Below are 23,108 nucleotides of genomic sequence, written 5' to 3' on the forward strand. Positions count from 1 at the left end.
AGATCAAGATACAGCATGACATGCAGCTACATAAGTGATTGGGGATCAGACCAACCAGAAAGTGGTGAAAGAAATTCACTGCATCCATGTTTTTCTGCTCTCAAGCAGGATTAGAACCTAGTAACACATCTGCTCTCCAGCCATGGTCTTGGTCTATCGTACACCTGCTACCTGCCACTCAGGCTACCAAGGTGATAATGGGTCATATTAGCCATTCAAACATGTTTCAATTGCATACAACATAGTTCTGTTGTGGCAGACTGATCGAATAGCTACATGTGCGTGTGTGTCTTGGGTGTAGCTCCCTCCCCATGCAGAGATGCAGGCGTGCTTGCGTCTTAGTGACTAAGTGTGTCTCCTGCAGGGTGCGTGGGTAAGCGGGGGGTAAGACAAGGTGTGTGTCCACATACACCTTCGGCACGACTCATTTTCAGAACTATGCCACGTCCGCAATGTAATACACTTGGCTGCACACACAACTGCATTACACTTGGTTGACCTCTCCTATGCCCGCACAGAGCAGATCACACCATAAAAAAAGAAGTCATAATTCAAGCTGTGGCCCGTAGGCATCACCAGTTGCACACTTGTACTCTTGGCCAAAGTAAATATTCCAGGACTTTAAAACATAGAATGCACAGTACCGATAATAGGAACACAGCAACACACAGCCATAAAACCTTTTTTAACACACACACACACACACACACGCACACGCACACACGCATGCACGCACACGCATGCACGTACACATACACACACACGCATGCACGCACGCACACACACACACACACACACACACACACACACAGCCATCCAGGGTTCTTTTGTTTGCATTGCATTGCATTGTAGCAGCAGCCGCAGTTGCCTATAGCTCCACACTTACCTGTGAAGTGACCTATACATGAACCTGTCAGTTCGACGAGAAGTGTTGGACAATCCACATCGAAGTAACACGCCTCATCAAAACTGCAACGTGCGCACATAAGAATGAATACGCATGCACGCACACACGCACGCACACAGCAACAAGTAGAAATTATCATACCAGTAGCTGAGAAATAGCATGCAGTGACGGCAGCTAAAGTCGCTTCACAGGTAGAGATTAGAGGGGGGACTAATGGTACTTTACGGTACTACACTTAGCCCACATTTCCCACTCTGAATTTTTTCAGGCGATCTTCGATGGGAGATGCGAGTCGAATCTGAAGTTGTTGCACGCGTACCACTTTTAGATGTCCGCAGCTAGCAAGCAATGAAATGAATCCAACCGGTGCAAGATTCGCCACCCCTGACCCAACATAATCCATATGCACACACCCTACACCATTTTCTGGCTACGTGAGTCCAGTCCATACTTGTCAAGTTGCACGCGTATCGCTTTCGGATTAATATGTGTGCAGTATGCGCATTATACTCCGGCAAATACAGAGCTACTTTTTAGTCCTCATGACAAACTGGCAGTGTACTTATGACTCCAACTCCTGTGAGGAGAAATACAATGTCATGTAAGGCCATCATTTTTTATATCTATGTTTCGCGTCAGTTCAACTTCCAGAATCATATGCGAGAGGTGGAAAAAATAAAAAGTTGCAAAATAATAAAAAAGGCTCATCAGAGGTGTATGCACTGTACATAGCACAATAGTTCGTGCATGGTGTACATTCGAGAGAAAAATCGTACATCGAAGCACAACATCTGGGTTACCAGCATGAGTAAATATTCACTTTGGACAGAGGAGGCAACCGTTGGTGCCCATGCTTCGCTGGATTATTGTAGTGAGACTTCAGCAGCGGTGCAAAGAGCTCCGGAACGACGCATCCTCTCAGCTTGAGGTGATCAATGCGGTCTGGTGTAAGCTCATAGAATATTGGTCCCAGATGCCGAACAAACGATTTACCAACGCTGCCCTAGAGGCCATTTCTGAATCCAAGCTTCGCCGTATCGCAACCAGTCCACACTGATTACTCGCACGATCGTACACTCACTGTGCATGTTCGAATTTTTTATTTTTTTCCGAAAAAAAGTCAAAACGTATGCGTGCGGACGACGCGAAACATAGCTATAAAAAATGATGGCCTAATAGAAGCATCAAAAAGCAAGGCATTACTGTCCAGATTCGACCTGTGATAGACCGCGGTTCATTCCTAGCGGCGATCAACATTGAATATCGCAGGAAATGCTGCGACATGTGCGGTACAAATCGCACAGTATTCTACAGCTCGCCTCGGCCTTCCCGGCAGGCTCTTACGTCCCGTACCATTGACGTTACGCCGAATGTGAGCCAGGCCTCAAGTGGTCCAATTAGTGAGAGAATATTTGATGTGTATAGTACTGTATACCTATAATAATAGTGTTTCTTTGCTGTTGTGCTGTTAGCGCCGTGCCTATTTCACTGCCTCGCCAGTTTTCAGGAGTGGTTTAAACGCGGGATCTGATCCTTCATTACAGCAACACGAAGGACGGATTGTGCCGTAAGCACTGTTTATTGTTTATTTGTCGACATACATGATTGTATCAATTAGAGGAATGGGAGTAGGACTTGTTGCTATACTGAAACGTTTGTCCCCGAAACGACTGATTATTCGTTAATTTTTATTGCTACCAAGTTAGGCTTCATTTCTCTGTGCTGTGCTATGCCTTCATAAAAGACAAAACAGAAACGTTGCCAGATGGTGCGCAAGTCACCAATACTACATCTTTGGACATTCCGATACCTGCTGCATTCAACACCGATATTCAAATCGTTGCAGAATCATCGCAAATGAAATGATCGTTTCTTTCGTTTGAGGGAGGTGTCAAGTTCACAGGTGCCGATTTTCTAGCTTCACATGCAATGAATGAGCAAGAAAAAGGCAACATTACAGAATGTTCACTGTCCAAATGTGCACAGTTCCAAATGCTAAAAGACAGAGATAAGATCATACTAAAATAATAGTCAAACGACGTGACTAATGGACCTTAGGTGTGCATGACTTACCACCAAAGTGGACGCTGACGTAAGTACTTTACCCTTCGTATTGAAAGTCAGCAATTGGGTTTTCACAGTGAACAACAGAGGTAACTAAGAATACCACAAGCTAGAAAGGAGAGCAATTATTTGAGATTTCGACTACCAAAAGCACAACTAAAAATTGGGTACATTTGTAAAGACCAAAGTAAGTTGTTTTTTTTACGTACAAGAGCCAAAACCTGGGAGTCGTAAAATACCGGTATTTTACGACTCCCTGGCCAAAACGACACACGAAAGTAACGTTATAACGTTAGTTGACGAAACACATACCAGTTACCATAGTAATCAATAGCAGCGCTTGTGCGCTATAAAAAACGTTAACGGTTAACGTTGATGTTTCACATAAAAGCCTTGCCTGATAGCTTCAAGACGGTAGATAAACAGTTTATCTACTCTTGGTAACTACTTCAAGAGTCCATATTGGGACCATAAACATGGATTATGCCTCTATCATTATATTCTATGGATTGTGATTTATGGACTCTTGGTATAACACCAAGACAGACAAGAGTCCATCAGGCTATGGATTATGATCCATAAAATTGTTATGGACTCTTGTTGGTACATGTACAGTCGTCCCTCTCTAATCCGGCACTTTATAATCCAGCACCCTCGATAAACCAGCACAATTTTCAGTAGCCAAAATGTCCTCTTCATGCACATTGCAGCAGTAAATCAGATTTGTTAATCCAGCACCCTCCCTAATCCAGCAGATTTTCGTGGCACAAATGGTGCCGGATTATAGAGGGACCACTGTAACATGTTTTCACGGTGAAAACCAGGGAGTCGTATGTCTACGACTCACTACGCTCGTACTGGTGAAAACAATCATCATCATCAGACGTACATGACTTGTACTGAAGCCGGATTGCACATCTCCAGTCGCTACGTGGGAGGGAGGCGTATTCTGTGCTAATTGCCCACCTCCGCTGCAGGCTGTCTTTCGCCCTGCTGCGTTCGAGTGTCATGTGTCTGCGTGGGGCTCGCCGGGTTTGGCAGCCTCCAATGGATGGCTGTGCCTCCCTGGCTGTCGTGGAGGCTAGGGTGTCCCGTTGAGCCTTGGCCCGTGATTGTGTGGACTATGCTATGCTTCTCTTGCTCTCTGATCACATGTGACGTCATCATTATTTTAGTGATTTGTTTTCAATCCTCCGATTCGCCATGTGTTTTGTTCGCCCGTTAAAAGATCACTGCTGTTATCATGGTTATCATAGACCTGATCCTGGCCACAGTGTCCTGGCGCGGCGGGGGTTGACCAATTATTTCGTTTCAGAAAAGTTCGATATTATTATTATTACGAAGTCTGAAGAAAATGTTTAACGGCCTCTGCTGGGATGACGGCTACACCATAGCTCAGTGGTTAGAGCATCGCTGGCTACAAGCGAGGGTCCCTGGTTCGAGTCCTGGTGGTGACACTGACAGTCAATTTGTTCTTCAGACTTTTCCCGTTTGTCTCTTTCCCTCAAACCAGTCAATATTATTATTATTATTATTATTAACTTTTATTTTACTAGATACATGTACATGTACATGGCCATAGGATCAGTTACACACTTGCGGGTTTTGTTGTATATGCATGTATTTAATAATAATAATAATAATAATATGTCAACAATTTTTACGTTCTGAGGGGGAGGGAGGGATCGAGGGGTTGGGTCTAAACTAAAATAATTCGTTTGGTGAAAAAAGTTCGATATTTGCGGACGGCCCCTAAGGGGCCGTCCAAGGTTACCAATAGTATTTTCAAAACGAAAAGTTTTCGTTTGGGGGTGGGTGGGTTTGAAGGAATTTCGTTTTGAAAATAATTATTGAATGCAGATGGAGAATGCCCAGTTACTTCTGGATTTCGAAAATTGACATCAATATTTTATTGGAATTCGTTTTACCTGCAGAAAAGGTAGGTGGGTGGGTGGGTGCTGAAAAATACTAAAACGTTTCGTTTTGCAAAAACTATTGGTAACCCCGGACGGCCCCTAAAAGCCTCTTTTACGAGAATGAAGTTGAAAACACCACAGTCCACACCACCACGGCCCCTCCCACCCCATAACGAAATTATTTCGTTTCGTGAAAAAAGTTCGATAATTGTGGACGACCCCTTAATTATTTTTAAAAAAAACTTCTACTGATGTAGCTAGATCGACTCGAGTAGCTAGCTGTATACAATAGACCGATCCCCTTATTATTGTCTGGGTTCGAGCAAGGGGGCAACTCCGCAGTCGCGTGGGATCCTGCTGCACACACGCGACCAACCTCACCTCGGCCGTGCGCGACTTCTCGCATGCGAAGTGCAGAGCACGCGAAATCTACATGCAGTGCAAGCCTGTCTACAAAAAATGTCACAAGGACTTTTGATTTGAGCTGTTTTGTTTTTGTTCAGACGTCTTCCTTTTTACGACTTCAGGATGCCTTCTCAGGATCATTGCTGCGTTCCTCACTGTCAGAACAGGAGGACGATGCAAACAAGTCATTTCACTCCTTTCCTCGTGTGGAGCCACAGCGGCCTGGAGCAGCGGATCCAGGCTATGCCCCGTGAGGAAGGGCGTAGTTTTAGGGTCACTCTGAATAGTTGCAGCGATCATTTCGATCCCGAAATCGAAATCGTTTTGCCCAGCTCTACAAGGGCAGGATGAGTCCAGGAACCCGAACAGCTGTCCTACGGTACCAGGTTTGCTTTTCGCAAGAGAGTGGAGTCTGGACGCCCTGCTCCCCATGCTCGCAAAACAGTATTTGCTGAGCCTAGTGCAGTTCGGTCATGGAAGTGCAGCGTCTGCATCACGAGCTCCCCATGCTCCCAAACCAGTATTTTGCTGAGAGGCAACGGTACTTTGAGTTGGAAAGGAAGCTGGCTTAGTGCAGTTTGCCAAACTTTGGTCCTGTAATGGAAGTGCAGCATCTGCATCAGGAGCTGGCAGCAAGTAGAGCTCGTGTACAGAGTCTCGTGGAGCAGTTGGACGATGTGAGGACTGGGGTGAAGAAAGCCGAAAAACAGCTTACGTACAGTAACATAAAGAAAGACTCTGAGCCGCTCCAGTTTCTGACTGGTTTGCCTTCAGGTGTTTGGACTGCTCTGTGGGACTTCTTTGAGCCTAGCCGAGAAAATGTACTGCGCCGCGCCAGATCTGCGAAGACGGAAACTGAGGGACGGCGGATACAGTTGGAGGTGGCCGTAAATCGCCAATGAGCATGTAATGGAGGATCAGCTGCTATTGGCATTGATGTGTCTAAGCCTGGGCCGAATGGAACAGAAGCTGGCATGCGTGGCACAAGTTCATCATCCGTTTCACGGTATATAGCTAGCTGAGCTGGAAAGATGTCTTGTTCCTCCGTTTGGGCATGATCCCCATTTGGGCGAGCTGGCGAGATGTTCAGTCATCGATGCCATGCACCGCAAGACATTCTGCAGTGTGGATGAAACAGTTCTATTTTGCCATGCACTTAGGGTTCTCGCACCGGCACGGCACAACAAGACCCAACAGATCCTTGCGCTCGTATTTTCTCCCATGGTAACATTGCTGATCACAACACCCAGTAGCCAGTCGCAGATGCAACCAAATCAACCAGGTTCTCTTACTCTTTTTTTTCCAATACTGAAACCAAGGTATACCAATATTTGCATCGAATGCAGTGATGATTTCAATACTGTCCACCAGTACAACGCATTACCAGACTGGCATATAATCATGATAATATTATCCATTTCGCAATCACTGTCATTGCTTTCTTAGATCTCCAATCATCAATATCGGACCATAAACCGTCTATCATCTTATATTATATCATCATTAATATCCTGCTACTATCCGCCTCTAACGATGAGCTCGAAGAAACGAAACAGCTGTCTTGAGGCGTAAACAATATCTGTCAACGGAAGTGTCCTTGCTGTGCTGGTGTGTTTATGCTTCGTGCATTAGTTCGGCCAAGAGCGCATGGTGGTGGCGGGTTGAGGATGTAGTACAGCGGAGTATGACCGAAAGCTCTGTCAAAATGTATTTTATTAGGAAGGTATAGAAACAGAAAAAAACTGTATCTTGATCTTGGGCGTAAACAGCCCGTCTCACATTAAATATACTAGAAAATAGTTCACTCTGAACATGCAGTCTTCCTAAGAGAGAGAGAGAGAGGGGGGGGGGGGGGTATATTCATACTCATAGGTTCGAAAGAACCGCACACACACTTTGTTGCAGACAGCGGCAAGCTTTGGCCATCGTACTTCGAAGAGGGAGCAATCCACTGCGCTACGCTCGCGATTAACAGCAAGCTTCGATCTTTCAAAGGTACGACTCATCACTGGCTCTGGGGTAATGTTCCTGGAACAAATGCCCCATTGCCGACTGCGGGCCAGGGAGCACGCAATCTCCCTTCCTGGGCGAGAAGTGTTCCAGCACAAGAAGCAGCACGAATACATGCTTACAAAGACCACCATCACCACCAGCCGGCACACAGCACTTCAAACACCATCCACTCCTTCCATGTGTTTGCACTGTCCTCCTCTAGCTCTTCACGCTCAACAAATACCACGCACTGCTCATCGTTTTTTTTTATGCTTCCTCTGGGTTGGCTAGCCCTTCGACTTGACAAAACAGCGATCACCACATGCTATCATCACCTCATAGCAGTCGCTTCCACCAGTGGCTTTTCCTGTCTTTGCAAGGTGTCCAAGGATGGCTGCTGTTGTCACTACAGGCAAATCAGAAGTACTTTAGTGGCTGATGTCCAACCAGATCGTTGGAAAATCGATTTTTCCACTTCAGGGCTGCTGATCGCGATCGCGACTTGGTGACTTCGCAGCACCACGGTTACCTTCATAGAAGATGGCTCTGGAGAGGAAAAGGCAGACCAGAAAAAGGTTACTATTATCTTCAGCACCGATCTCAAGGAGAAAGAAATACGGTCTGCTGTAGCCTAGGCACAAAATAAATCTCACAACACGATTCGCGATTCGAATAATACCAACAACAAAAAAACTCACCTCTGGAGTAACTCCTGTTTGTGGCCCGAGATCGTTCTCTCCCGCGCCTTGAAAAAATCCTGCAGCTGCATCACAGTCCATGTCTCTCTCGAAGACTCTGCTCCTACCAGCAGGAGGTTCAGCACCGCTCGAAGCCATCGCAAACCACTTGAACTAAGCAGAAGACATTCCAAAACAAACCTGAAACACACTGTCAAAGATGCTGTCACGTTCAAAAACTAGCTCGATCGCGAGTGAGGTTGCCCCCGTGCTCGAACCCAGTATAATAAGGGGATCGGTCTATTATGTAGCTGTGCACAGAACAGTCAGTGTGTAGAGTACAACTACATGTATTGTACAAAAGTATTACAGTCGTACAATATTATAGATCTACAGTACTGAGAACTTCCGAAACGATCATGCAAAGCCATGCATGGCGCATAACCATGATAACCACAGTCTGCCAAAGGCAAAGGTCCATAGGCCATGTCTACAGAGTACATGCGATCATGCATGCACATGAACTGAACTCCCGTGCGTGTCGGCCGCCTCGTTTGCAGTCAAGTCTGTAGTCTCTTGGCTTGTTGCAGCTTCAAGCTCCAAAACGAGTTACGTTCTTCCTTGTCACTGTCAGCTTGAACATTGCGGGTGGAGTGACTTCCTCCTTTTTTTTCAGCCATGCGACATGTCGTCAGTTGTGCAGAGTTCTGGATCGTCCAGTGGGCCGCAAAGTATAGAGGATAGTAATGACAAGAGAGGCGATTACCCTGTGGCTGACCATCTATCCGAGAGTGCCGGAGACAAAGGTGGCTGGAAATTTTTACGTGACAAGAAGACTATTGTAACATCCCTCGAGAAAGATGCACCGCCACCGTCAATCCCTTCCCTGGCTGTGCAGGTCAAACGTCTTGCTGTACTGGAGGTGAAAATCGCAGCTAGGCTGAGGCGGAAAAGCTTCGCCCATCATGACTGCGTCTCGGTGCTGAGTAATCTGGCCGATTCTACGGGAGTGTCGAAAAAGAGTTTCTCAGTAAATGTGAAGTCAGGAGCTTCCGCCATCTCTGACACTGCTGACGACCAAGGAGATGGGAAGAGTAACTCACTGGTATTGTCCACGCCGCAATTCCGAAATGAGGTGGGAGACGAGCTACGAAGAATTGGGATAGGTGAGCTGGAAGCTGCAGGTTCAGGTGGTCGCTTGGTCTTCTCACCTGCTTCCTGTGTAGGTGTGCTGATGGAGGACTATGATACGTCGAAAATGGATGACGACGAGCGCAGGCGCTATCGTTACTGCCAATTAGGCATGTGGAGACCGCAGGGCGGCCACCAGAACAAAGACAGACATTTCAAGCGATTCAATCATGTGGACCTGGGAGTTCTGTATTTTCGCCGTTTCTTTGCCGAGCATACGCACCAGAACTATTTTGGCATTGATGAAGGACTTGGACCCGTGGCTGTGTCTATACGGAGGGAGATTATCCAACGGACAAGGAGTCAAGAAGACATTGCCTCAGTGGTGTCACTGAGCGTACCGCCCAACGTTGCTGTGAGTACAGGAAGCGGAAGCACTCAGCGAATTCTCTACCGCGTCATTGTCCGAACATCACATCCTAATGTACTGAGGGGATCAGTGTCTGAGGACAGCATCCTAGCATCGTACGGTAAACCCAAATCCTCTCAGCCCATACCGGCCAAGGACATCATCTCTTTTGTAGCCCCTGAAGTACAGCTAGGCTGCTTGCGACTTGGCCAATCTTACGGCAAAGTCAATGAGCAACTGATGAAGTTGGATGAGTCTAGCCTTAGCCAGCAGTTCAAGTTTGGCGTCATGTACTGTAAGGCAGATCAGAGCTCGGAAGAGGAGATGTATAACAATGATGAAGCTTCGCCAGCTTTCGATGAATTCATGTCCTGTATCTCGGATAAAGTGGAGTTAAAGGGATTCTTGAAGTACCGTGCACAGCTAGACAACCGTACAGATTCAACTGGTAGCCATTCCTACTATACCTACTTTGAAGGTAACGAGATCATGTTCCACGTGTCACCTCTACTACCGTCTACACCCAGCAATCGCCAGCAGCTGCTGCGCAAACGGCACATTGGAAATGACATAGTAACAATCATTTTCCAAGAGAAGGGTGCTCTGCCATTCACACCGGCCACAATACGCTCCCACTTCCAGCATATCTTCGCCGTGGTGCGCTGCCTGGACCCATGCTCAGTGAGTGGCAAGCCTCGCTATCAAGTTGCGATTTCGCAGGCACAAGATATTCCTGTGTATGGTCCTGCCTTGCCCGAGAATGGTATATTTGACCACGGAGCAGACTTCAGGGAGTTCTTGCTCACAAAGCTGATCAACTCGGAGCTAGCAGCGCATGACTGTACCAAGTTCCTAAACATGTCGCAGCGCACTCGCTTTGAGTACTTGAATGATCTGGCGGAAAACTACGTCACGCCACAAACTGTGGACACGGGAGATAGTGGTGGCCTGTATGGCAAGCTAGCCAGGATGCGCAAGAGGCCAGACAAGTCATCCACATCCGGGTCCCAACCAACTATGATTTCCTCATCGGACTTGACTGACTTGCCAGGTGCCCTGATGTGGTCCGTTCAAGTGGTGGACTGGGGTGTAGGTGAGGAGCTGGACTATGTTGAGTGTCTGCTGTGCGTCTCTCTCAAGTACTTGTGCCTGGTGGACGAGGAGTTGCAGACTGTGCGCCTGTGCATTCCCACAGACTTGGTCATTGGCTGGTCAGTACAGCAGTTGCACATCCGTATCTACTATGGACAGGGAGCGTACCTTGTACTCAACCTCTGCAATGTTGACGAGCAAGGTGAGGAGTGTATGTCTGAGATTCACCAGCGCCTAGCCGCAGTTGCCCCGAATGGCTGCGAGTCAGCAAAAGTGCATCTGGAAAGGAGTCCTGGTGGCCACCTAGGTTTCATGATCCACCGTGGTGGCATTGTTGGACAGGTGGATGTGAACGGCGTGGCATACGCAGCTGGTATTCGCCAAGGCGCTCGTATCGTGGAGATGGACGGCATTCCAATCTACGGGCGCCTGCACTACTATGTGGTTGGGCACCTCAAGAAAGCCAAGTTCATTGACGCCATTCTCATTGCGCCACTCCCTGATGGTTCACCTCGTGGTGGCAAGTCAACTACGCAGTCGGAGCGACAGACCCGGCAGAAAAGTATGATACTGCGCAAAGGCCGTGCACCACAGCGCTCTGCATCATCGCGTGCCCCAGCCAGGCGCCCTGGCGACACTGACAAACACCGGCGAATACGAGCATCTATTGTGGCTGCCAACGACCAGGACTCAGAAGAGTTCCGCCAAGTTGCCGAGCGTGCCAAATTGGCTTTGAGCACGTCTTCAGCTGCATCTAGCAAAGTCCGTACTGAGGGACGGTACTGTGAAAGTGATGTTTGAGTCTGAGACCTGGTAGGTTTTCGTTGCTGTGGTAGCTCACTATTTATTTTTTTCTACTTCTTTTAGAGTCGTCCGTTGGTTGCATCGTGTGCTTGCTAAAAAGCGTATTGCCATGAGCCTGTGTGTGCAGTGTGTTTGCCTTGTTAGCATTATCCTTTTCGCTCATAACTACATAACAAGGCATGCTGTCAGCTCGGTGATGGTTGTTTTTTTTGTATGCATAGTCTAGTCTTGGCCTGTTCAGGCTGCACATACACTAGTAAACATCATTTCAATTCAGGTCCTATAAAATTCATCTTACTTGATTGTCGTATTTTGTCCATGCGCTCCAGTTGCTGTTTTTATTATTACTATTATTATTGTTAGTTTGCCCCTCTTTCTTATATTAGGCTACCGCCTATGTAGTAGTCATTTAATCCGCGATTCCACCCAGCGCTGTTGTTGTCGCAGAGCCATTCTCATGATCTGTCCGTATATGTATGGATGTTAGAGTGTGTTGTGTTCTAGTAACCGGAGTAGGCTGTGTTATTGGTTGTAAAACTGGTGCAACGCTGTGGCTATCCTATCTGCTAGTCTGTCTTGTGTTTGGCCTAAACTTGATCACCACTTGCGCTTGTTCACATTCAATGCAGTGCACACACTGCACTTGTAAGATGTTGCTATTGCCAGCAAGTGCCCTTGCTTTTTGCATATTCTGTTTAACTTGCCGTGAGCAGTGTATTCTTTCCTAGGCGTTGCCTTCTTCTCATGCTGTCCTGTAGCTGCCGCTCCACTCATCGCTTATATATGGTGGGGCAAGCTCACAAGCAGGAACGCTCCCTATCTCTTACATTTTTCAATGTGTCCCCGTTCAAGACAGGGTTTCCTGATCTAGCACACACTATGTTACTATGTATGTTTATGGTGTACATGTACATCTATACCATCACTGACACTGATATTGTAGGGCCGGGCAGGCATTCACTGCCGTGCCAAGAATCGAAGACCTCCGGTGTGGCAAGCTGGCTCAGTAGTCTGCACTGCTTGCTACATTGTACATGTAGTGCAACTCTGACCACACGTATTAAACTATACAGCAATACGGTTACAGTATCTTATCATGTCTTTTTACACATGTCATGCATGTGGACACATGGTTTAGCGGCCATGCAATCATGCACTACTCATCATGTGACCAGTCTGTTGCCAGTGTTGGTCAACTGGCCATTACCTGTCCTTGGTGACACACACACACATCCTGGATGTCCATCAATGTCATGTATTTATATTATTTTATTGTACAACTCCCTGGTGCAAACCTGCTGGGAGTACTGGTTTGCACCAGAGAGTAGTATAATAGTACAATGCAGTAGTACAATAGGCATTGAACTACTCCCTGCTTTCAATGCATCTGCATAGATACATCACACAAGACAAGTGTGGACGAGTCTGTCACATGACTGAATTTCCTAGGACTCATATCAAGAGTCCATAAGCAGTATGACATGTACTCTTGCTCATATCCATGCATGAACGAGTGAAGTAATTCCTGACAGCTGACAGAAATCACTCAATGCACCATTCTCAAAGTACAGTAGTTCAGTAATAACAACAGTACAATAATAATGTCCGCGCGAGTTGGGATCTAGGGTCGACCCCCCCCCCCCCCGTCCACGCCTTTTAGAAAATTTTAATAGTACTAGTACTCTCGTTCTACCCTTCCAACACAGATGACGTTTTGGCTCTTCAGTGAGCTCATCATAAACCATGTAAACCGGCACTGGGATTCTTTGCACTCAAATTGTGACTGTTCTCTTCATACCGTATTATCTCTAATATAAGCACGGTCCTTTATTTTTTCAATGTACCTCCGCTTCGTGCACGGTGCTATTAATGGAGACGCTCCTTTATTGGAGACTGTTCCATTATTATTTCAACCTCATTTCAGAGGCATTTTGCCATGGCCAAATTCATGTCAGTCACGCACATTTCAGGGTTTTTTGCCGGTACAGATAATGAATTTACACAGTGTGCTTATAATGGAGACTAAGCATTTTATTTTTTGAATGCCGCCCCAAGGTGTTCTATTATTGGAGACGTGCTATTATTGGAGACTGTGCTTATATTAGAGATAATACGGTGATATTAAATCAGAGTATCTTGCGACTGTCCTCAAAGTAAAGTAAGAAGAGGGCGCAACTACACCACGACGACTGGGGTAGATATGTCCACCAGCCGTACGCGATGCAGAAAATGCTGGTGGCCAGGATAAATATATGGACATGGAAAGAGAAAGGAATTATCACGTACATCGTGGAGACGAATAGAGACACACACACCGTAGAAGTCTCCTGCAAACGCAAGCAATGCGACTGGAGAAGAAGAAGACTGTATAACCACAAACAGGACAAATCATGGCAGTAAGTATAGAACTAGACAAAGAATGAGATGGGATCGGGTCGACATAGAACGTACATGTAAAAAGATCGTGGTGCTGTCCGAAGGTAACACACAGCAGCATCAAATACTCTAAATGCATGCAGCTGTCAATGTACAGAGTGAAGACGCATGCAATATCTAACAACGCCATTGCACCCGAGTCTGACCAACAGTGGTTTACACACGGGCTTCGCCAAACAACCATTGATTCTTGCCCAGGTATTAGTAGGAACGGATGCGAAACATGACCCGAAACACAGTCATAGACTGAATCACACTGAGTACTTGAGTAGCTCATCGCCTGAGACCGTCTATTTTCAATAGTGACTCTCAAAGTGATGACAATAAAACATATCGGTTATTCATAGTTAACCCGGCGGCCGCTAAGGACTATCGTATGTCTGTATTGTGGGGTGAAGGTATCTGCTAGTGCTAGTGCATGTAGCTGGACAGGGATGTGATGGCGTGATGAAGTATCTCCAGAACACTGCAATTGATAAAGCGTGCCAGTACAGTTTGACTGCAACAACTGACCCAAGGTGCGTCAGTTATCCATTTTTTTCCAGCACTCACTGGGACAATGCAGCTATCAGCCTGTCTTCATCAGCCGACCATAGCTGTTGGTGAAGGTATGAAAGGCTTGAAAGCACAACTTGAATGCAGCGTATCAGCAGTTCTCATATTTCATTTTGATCACCGTTTGTTGTGGAATTCTGGGAATCCCGGTCTGCTTTTTATCATCGAATCCTTGTGAGACTACAGCTACTGATGCACGAGTGATGGTGGCGTGCACGTGTTGAACTTCAACGGCTACTAGACTGCCGAACCATAACACAGATGTTGTAGTATGCACTGTGCTATGTCCTGTGCGTGCTGTGCATTTGCGGCTGCTAGCCCAACTGCAGCGCACATCTGGCGAGCAGTGACCACTGCCACATCTTGCAACCACCACCGCCACCACCACCACAGGTTCTGTCTGAGATCCCATCCACACTCCGGAAACTGGACAGTCACCTGCCATATGTCTGTATCTGTCCTTTTAGCATGACTGGCTGTGACACCCCCCCCCCCCCCCCCCACACACACACACACACGGGCACCCACCCACCCACCCACACAGAAACACACATGGCCACAGACGCACGTACATGGACACATACACCACACACACACACACACACACACACACACACACACACACACACACACACACACACGTACACACACACACACACACACACACACGCGCGCACACACACACACGCACACACACACACACACACACACACACACACACACGAATACACACACACACACACACACACACACACACACACACACACACACACACACACACACACACACACACACACACACACACACACGGTCAGTACATCCAGGCCAGATCAGTACAGGTTTGGTAGGATCTAGTCTGTAGACTGTATCTTTTTTGATCTCCCAGTCTGTTTGGGTGCGATGCACAGACTCAGTCAGTCACTGACACTGGTGTGCTGTTGACAGTATGGCTGTATGCTGCCTATACCTGTTCAGTACAGCCTGTCATGTCAGTATGACTATGAAGAAGATAGCGCATTATTAATTTTTGTAAAAAAAACTGCTTGTTTCCAGCAGATCGTGGAAGCAATGGCAGGCCGGGAGTAAGTAGCTATCATACTGGAAACACAAACATAAACATAAACATGATACGCATGCTGACTTCGACTGATCTAGCAAAAAGCTGGAAGACCTGTATTTCTTTTATGTCCAACCTTTACCTGTGCAGTGTTGTTTGACAGTCAGTGAGTCAGTGGTTGTAGCCGTGTCAGGCCATCCTGTTGCCGAGAAGTAGCGAAGACAGCACCACCGGCGCTGTAGACACGATCGACCAGATGTAGCATCGCCAGATCACAGGATCACCAAGATCACTGACGCAGATCCTTCTCGATCTCCGAGCTCCGTGAACGTAGCCGTAGGTCAACAGGGTTCCGCGCTTGACTGATCGGACGTGCTGCCATACCGGCAGTCAATGGGCTACGGCCAGCGACTCAGCGACCAGCAGCTTAGTTAGTTCTAGGTTCCGGGAGACTGGAGACCGCTCGCGTCCGCACAAAATTTTACTTCTGACAAAACACGGACGACAGCATGGCACAACGCACAACGCACACTGGCAGCAGACGCCTTATTACTGCAGCAGCGTGATGTTGGTTGTCTGTCTAGCACCCCGCTCTCGTACAGCTCGAAGACATGCGGCTGCAAACGGTCTGTCCGCCGTGTTTACATCGCCTTGCTCAAATTCAGCAGGGCCAGGGAGCACCTGAAGTCCTTGCGACTCTGCGGGAAAGAAGTCGATCAGAGGGTTCGATCTGTGACTGAGGCATTCTGCATCGATGAGTACTGCCTACTGGAGCTAAGTGAGCCTTCGAGTGCAGTGGGTAAGAGAGGATCAGCTCAAGAAACGCACTACTGCTCCGTCTTCACTTGCACCGGCGCTTTGTATGCGCATGTAGAGAGCGCGTGCTGTGAGGTGCTGTGAGCTGGCACCAACAGTGGCAGTAGATCCAGCGCAAGTGGTGGTGAGGGGTGTCGCAGCATGGACTGTAGATCTACACCTCTAAATGGCAATGTTGAAGAGGCCGAGAACGACAGCGAGCTTATGGGCATAGATGTTGAGATAAGCGGAGGCTCAAACCAGGGATCGGACGCGGAGGACGGCCTCCCCGACAGTCCGTCAGATTCAACTGGCGGCCGATCTGAGGCAGAAAAAAAAGGTTGCCAACTGGACGACGTGTTTTCAGGTGCGTTGTCGAGCAGTCCTACGAAGCCGAACGCTGCTTGTACACCTCTGATTACGTTGAGTTGTGATTCGGTGGAAATAACTAGCGCCAACAACCCATGCCCGTCGACAAGTGGTAGCACAAGCGACGACAATGGAACGGCAGCTGCAGAACGCGAGGAGGAATCGGACAATTTCTACTCCAATCCTGATCATGTGTGGCAGAGTATCCGTCGCAAGGCAGCGGGTGGTATGTCGTCCCAAAACTCATCCTCGTCATTCACTGGTGACGAGGCTTCACGGAGAACCGAAGAAGAGGCCGTGGTCATCAAGCGTTTATCCGTACTGGCTGTCAAATCAGCTGCTAGGCATTGTCGACGATCGTTCGCCCATTACGACGGAGCAAGCGCACTGACAAATTTGGCCGACTCCTATGGCATCAGTGAGCGCTCGTTCAACGTCAATGTACCGTGCGGTGCATCAGCCATTGGTCATTCAGTCGCGGAGGAAGCTGGTGACATGCGCGGAAATGAATTAGTCCTTGCTGCACCGCAGTTTTGGAATGAGCTGGGTGGTGATGCATTCAAGCGTTGTGCTCTGAAGAGATCCGGCAAGGTTCCATTGGAGTTCTCACCCAAGTCATGCTGTGGCGTAGTTCTTGAAGTCTCCCTCGTACACCTGAACAGCAGTGATGTGGAGCGCAAGCGACGGCGATTCTGCCAGCTGCCTCTGTGGCGGCCCTCTGGTGGACACCAAGCGGAGGGCACAACATTGCTGCACTTTGACAACTTCGACATGGGTGCCCTGTACTACCGGCACTTCTTTGCGGACAACGAGCACATCAACCTGTTCTCCATCGACGATGGCCTGGGTCCAGTGGCCATCTCATTACGGCGAGAGACAGTGGAGATAACAAGCACGTCTTGCTACAATGCCAGTGACATGGCTAGCAGGCGAGATGGCCTGACTACGCAGACTGCAGCAGCAGTGCAGCACTCGCCCGGTGGTATACGGCACCAGTACCGAGTGATTGTTCGCACGGCCAGGCCCGCCGTGCTACGCGGCACCGTCTCGGAGGACAGCATTGTGGCGGCCGGTGCTCAGTTGCGTCCCACTCCGCACAATCCCGGCATCAGTGTGCGCGACATTGTGGCGTTTGTTGCGCCAGAAGTGCAGCTTTCGTCTCTTCGTTTCGGGCAGGCCGACGAGAAGGTGGTTGATACGTTGCTTAAGTTGGACGAGCAGGGACTCAGCGCACAGTACAAGTTTGGAGTAGTTTACTGCAAGGCCAATCAGAGCACTGAAGAAGACATGTACAACAATGAAGAAGGCTCAAGTCGTTTTTATGAGTTCATGGATTGCTTGGCGGAGAAAGTGGAGTTGCGTGGCTTCAGCCAGTATCGTGGGCAACTTGATAACAAGAACGACTCAACCGGTGAGCATTCCTACTTCACCACATCCGAAGGGATGGAGATCATGTTCCATGTCTCTACACTCTTGCCCTACACACCCAACAACAGGCAGCAATTGCTACGCAAGAGGCACATTGGCAATGACATTGTCACCATCATCTTCCAGGAAGAGGATGCGTTGCCGTTCACGCCAGCCGTTATGCGCTCACAGTTCCAGCATGTCTTCCTTGTCGTGCGCTGCATGTCCTCCTGCCCTGAGACTGGCAAGCCACGCTACCAAGTCGCCGTGTCCCAGGCTAAAGACATGCCACCGTTCAGTCCAGCGTTGCCAGCGACACCGATCTTCACACTCGGCAAGGACTTCCGCTCGCTTATGCTCACCAAGTTGATCAACGCAGAGAGCGCCGCACACAATTGTCAGAAGTTCTTCAACATGTCTATGCGCACACGTTTCGAGTATCTGTCCAATCTGGCCAAGGACCGCTCCACCAGCCAGGGCCTGGAAGGGAGTGGCGGCGGCAGCCTTCTGTCACGCTTGCGCAAGCAGCTCTCAGCGGACAAGTCCAAGCAAGCCAACTTGCCAATGGCTACCACCGTCGATCTTCTCCATTTACCTGGTGCAATGGTGTGGCCTGTTGTGGTGCTTGACTGGGGTGTAGGAGTGGAGCAGCATCAAGTCGAATGTCTGCTCAGCATCTCCCACTCTGGCGCCACTTTCCTCGACCCCGAGCTGCACATGGTACGATGCAACATTCCACCCGACAACATTGCAGGCTGGATCTCGGACGGCAAGGCAATGCGGCTCTTCTATCGAGGTAATGGCTACGTGTCATTTGTTGCTAACTGTGGCCCTGTCCTGTCTGATGAAGCCGTGGCAGAAATTGTTGTTCGACTGAATGCGTGCAGCAAGGGCAGCTCTGCTATTGAGCTCCTACTGCGCAAGGAAGACAACACCGACTATGGCTTCATCGTGCACAGTGATGGTGTTGTGAGTGAGGTGATCGAGGGACTCGCCGGGTATGCTGCTGGCATTCGCCAAGGCTCACGTATCATCTCCATGGATGGCATTCCCGTGTACGGTCAGCCAATGGAGGAGGTCGTCACTCACCTGCGAGAAGCAAAGGCTATCAAAGCCATGGTTATCCCACCAACTATGGATAACATCCCGCGAGGCGGTCGTCACCCATCAAGTGGCCTGCCAGCTGGTGAGGATAGCGCTAGCAGCAACACAACAAACAGCTTCCTGGCACCGCCAAGGTCTGGCAGTGGCTACAATGGCCGGGCCTCGCCAGAGTTTCACGGTGGTGGAATGGGTCGACGCCAGTCACTCAAGCGCAAGATACCTGTTGGCGAGAAGTGGATGCAGGAAGTGTGCAGTTCAGCGGCCACGCAGCGCCAGCCGAGGGCACGAGCGGCATCGATTGACAGCCCTTCGCTGCGCGGTGTGGTGCGCAAGGCGAAGGATAAGCTGGCCGCCAAGAGCTCCGTGCAGCCAGCCCCGTCTCCAATGGCCACGCATCGACGGACGCCGTCTACCACTATGGTTCCGGGTATGAACTCAGATTAGCAGATCACTGTGGCCCGCTCATTGTGCATTGGCTGCATACATTTATCCAATCGGTATCATAGCGGCGGCGGCATTGCTAATCTGCCATGCTCTTACTCTAGTGGATAGGGTTGTGCGTCGCCGCGCTCGGCCACACTGCTATGTGGCTTTGCTTCAGGACCGAAACACTTTACACCGTCTTTTGGTGGCTGGCGTCTTGGTATGTTATTTGCCAGAATGACTAGCACGGCACGGTGCATCTGCTGAATTCACCACCGCTTGCTTGTTGAATTGAGCGCAACTTGAGCGCATTCTGATATAGCCGAAATCGCCATGAGCACTGCATACTTCAGTCTTGCTTCCTGGGTGTTTGCGTTGTGTTTTGGAGTGCTTGCCCGGCTTCCTGCCCGCTGTACGAGTGCTACCATTAGGCTCGATGTCAACGATAGAATTATGCCATCAGGAGTCGTTGCCGCCGCCGTCGGTATCGTTCACACTTCTGCAATGTTGCTTTAAGAGTGAATGCCTGCAGTCACTCCTGGTAACGCGATCTGCCCACGCCCGCTGCCGGGCTCGTGCCTGTGCTTCTTTTCCGTGCCTTTCATTATTGGCTCAAGTTCCTGTTTTCGCTCAGGCGTTTTATTGCACTGAACGCCTTGCTCACAGACCAAGCCTATCTCGGTGCCTTTATTCATTGTATTTATTTCCGAAAGCAGTTTTTCTATCAATTTCTCCACCAAGCAATGCTATTATATCTACTGACAATGGCTGCCACGTCAGGAATAAGAATGGTTCCAAAACTCAGATTGCTGCCCGTGACATCACCGAGGGGAAATTGTTGCTGGCTGCCAAGAAGGCACTGCGTATGACGCGTTGTCATGACTACCACTCCCTGGTCAAACACAAAGAAATTGTTTCACTGCGCTGTCTCTCTTGACAATACTAGGCAGTGAATCCAAGTCACTTTTCTCAGTAAGAGCACTCAATCTCCCTGCTGAGCGAGCAACCAAGAGACAAGCCATCCACTTCGGAACGGGCGGAAGTTGGATTCCGTCAATTCTGACAGTGAAATCTGTGTAATCGAGCGGTGTATTCATTGTGGATGGTTGTAGAATGTTTTGGAACCAGGGAGTCGTGGGTTGTCACAACTCCCTGCTTGAACTGATAGTTATCTTCAGGCATGGAAGAGCATTCAAGCAAGTGTGTGTGTGTGTGTGTGTGTATTGGGGGGGGGGGGGGGGGCGCAGCGCCCCCCCCCCTCCCCCTACTCATTTTCCGATTTTCGTGTTTTTCATGCAATTGAACGAAAATGCAGTCAAACGTCACTATTAGACAGTCCATAAAGGCGCATTTGTCTGGAGCGAAGTCGGTGATTCGGCCATACGTTGCATGTAGCGTGGCAAGACAATAATTATTGGAAAGTGGAAAAGTGGGATACGGTGTAACTGTTTCCCATGCCCCCGCCTCACTATTTTGACCTGGCTAGAACCCTGGAACACACAGCCCAAAAGTTCTTTTTCAATTAAAACATCATGAAATGCCGAGAAGGTGCCCGGAGGAGATCCAAATCATCAGCACTGGACAACTGGCTGTAAACTGACTGGCGACACAATGATGATAGTGTAGCTGCTCCACACCCACTGCTTGTCAGCATCTGAAGAGACACGCTCCGTTGCTCTGCACTCATCACCACATGGTCACAAACTGTGCCATCATGAAGGTAGCCGTCCACCCATGGTATATGGGAAAGACTCTTCGGCCATGGAACGTTGCCCTCTTCAAGCAGCAACTTTGCAATCTCATCTTCTTCATCTCCATCAACAGCACAATACCTCAGTACCACGGGTAGAACGGGTGAAACGGAGACCATGGTGAGTAGTCATCAGCAGTGTCCCCATCACTGCTGCCCCCAGTTCCAACACGGCTTGTGAAAAACTACTCCGCCGGACCGAGAAACTGCTGATGGGCGCACACAGTATGCAGGCTTGGTGAAGAGAGCATCGTCAAGGTAAAACATTTTCATTTTGGGAAATCTGGTATAGTGGTCGGGATATCTCTTCCGGTCCTTCAAGGTTTCTTCTCTACAAATCGTGGCAATTATAAGTCATGTACATCATAGGTATCAGTCAGAAGTCCCCTGTAATCCCAGCCAATGGCATGGCAACCTGCTCTGATCACAGACAGAGCAAGTTCTCCTGCGGGAGCGGTCTCTGTGGGTGACACATTGTCGTCAAGGGCGATGAGAACAAGCATGGTCTGCAGGACCACGGCCTTGCACAAAAATCTCCAAAATTTAATGTGATACACGGTAGTGAGAGAAACTGACGTGCAGCCACTTGCTCCAGCATGGTGTTGAAAAGTCTTCGCACACTAAGGCATTTGTCTAGCCACCGTACTACTCCAGGCTGCCAGCAGAAATGCAGGTCACCATCATTGCTCTTTGGACTGAAGAGGACAGCGAAGATTGCTTCCAGTATCGGCATTGGGTTGTTACCATTGTCGTGGATCACCTCCAGCATGGTCTTATCACCGAGCGAAAGTGTCCATGCCGATCGCATCATGCTTTTCGATTGAAAAGCAATCACAGTGCTTGAGAAGACATGTGCTCCAGCTTGCACAAGAATTTGTACGATGCTTGTTTCTCTCAGAGCTACAACGAACCAGAGTGGAGTGTTGCAGTGCATTCCCCCACCAAGTCGGAGACTCCAGTAAGAGCACATATACGTGTTGCTTCCCATGCCCAAGACATTGACGTTTGCATGGGTGCAAGCAGAGTGCGCACACTCTCTGCTTGTCTGGCCAGCACAGCCTAGTGAAGAAGAGCGTAACCTCCCAAAGGACAGTACTGTTTGATGCAAACCTTGTTATCACTCAGTTCATACTCCTTTTTGGCCACTGGTTCCAAATATTACTTCCTCGTGGGCACTGGTTTATCCGCATCCTCCATTGACAGGTTGTCTTATTATAGTGTCTGCCGTAGCTTGCCCACATCGCCACAGCACACACGTAGACCTACACATGGTGCGGGCACTAAGGTCCAGAGTAAGGTGTTACGCCAAAGCCAGGCAAAGGTCTCCCACCGCAATGTCATAGCCATGGTGGCATTGCCTTTCGAAGCTTTCGTGCTTACGAAAAGCTACCATCGCTTTGAATTGGTGATTTTCGGTATTTCACTTTCCGCAGCGACGGACACCTCCCGGTTCAACTCTTCAACACAAGAGAGCATCTTCTTGTCGTAACCTAAGAAAAGTCCCTCCATCCTCAAGCGGCGTGCTGTGGAGTCCGTCTTGGTCAAGATCCCCGTCCAAAGCCGCGCGGGCTAATACCTCTGTGTCTCGAAGTGCCAGATAGGAAATAAGAAGAAGAATTCCGTACTGGCGAGACTGAAGTCATTAGCCTAGGCAGCAGGCCAGCAGTTCACAAACAGTATGCTAGCTGAGCAACAGTAGCAGCTCTCGTTATCGTAACTTACTTCCAAAAATGTAAGTGCATGTAGTTTCAAAGTACATGTAACAATAATTATAAGTATAGTGGATGGCGATTGGTTCGGCACGCCGCCGCCGGT

At 48.7% G+C, this 23,108-nt stretch overlaps 3 protein-coding genes and 1 long non-coding RNA gene across 4 annotated transcripts in view; 2 read left to right on the forward strand and 2 right to left on the reverse strand.

Moving 5' to 3' along the window:
* Nucleotides 1-3,136, reverse strand: part of LOC135824135 (uncharacterized) — a 29,019-nt gene extending 25,883 nt beyond the window's left edge. The window contains exons 1-2 of the mRNA XM_065336917.1: nt 2,981-3,136; nt 887-969 (exon numbers count right to left, since the gene is read on the reverse strand). Of these exons, the coding sequence (XP_065192989.1) occupies nt 887-906 (20 nt within the window). The 5' untranslated portion in view covers nt 907-969; nt 2,981-3,136. The remainder of the gene's footprint in view (nt 1-886; nt 970-2,980) is intronic.
* Nucleotides 3,137-6,688: 3,552 nt separating this feature from the next.
* LOC135824233 (uncharacterized) lies at nt 6,689-8,253 on the reverse strand. The gene is made up of 2 exons (XR_010554849.1): nt 7,983-8,253; nt 6,689-7,830 (listed from the first exon to the last, which is right to left on the reverse strand). It is a non-coding gene; the product is annotated as an uncharacterized LOC135824233 (long non-coding RNA).
* A 242-nt stretch (nt 8,254-8,495) lies between these two features.
* Nucleotides 8,496-12,142, forward strand: LOC135824237 (signal-induced proliferation-associated 1-like protein 2). Its single transcript, XM_065336970.1, has one exon. It carries the CDS (start codon nt 8,647-8,649, stop codon nt 11,392-11,394), a length of 2,748 nt encoding a protein of 915 aa, XP_065193042.1. The 5' UTR covers nt 8,496-8,646; the 3' UTR covers nt 11,395-12,142.
* Nucleotides 12,143-15,865: 3,723 nt separating this feature from the next.
* LOC135824247 (signal-induced proliferation-associated 1-like protein 3) lies at nt 15,866-20,347 on the forward strand. Its single transcript, XM_065336979.1, has one exon. It carries the CDS (start codon nt 16,403-16,405, stop codon nt 19,562-19,564), a length of 3,162 nt encoding a protein of 1,053 aa, XP_065193051.1. The 5' UTR covers nt 15,866-16,402; the 3' UTR covers nt 19,565-20,347.
* The last annotated feature ends 2,761 nt before the right edge of the window (nt 20,348-23,108 follow it).

The sequence above is a fragment of the Sycon ciliatum genome, chromosome 1 (assembly GCF_964019385.1).
Source record: "Sycon ciliatum chromosome 1, ocSycCili1.1, whole genome shotgun sequence".
In the NCBI taxonomy this organism is placed as follows: domain Eukaryota; kingdom Metazoa; phylum Porifera; class Calcarea; order Leucosolenida; family Sycettidae; genus Sycon; species Sycon ciliatum.

Excerpts from the sequence above, each read along its gene's own strand:
- LOC135824237 (XM_065336970.1), top strand. The coding sequence starts at position 8,647 with ATGTCGTCAGTTGTGCAGAGTTCTGGATCGTCCAGTGGGCCGCAAAGT.
- LOC135824247 (XM_065336979.1), top strand. The coding sequence starts at position 16,403 with ATGGACTGTAGATCTACACCTCTAAATGGCAATGTTGAAGAGGCCGAG.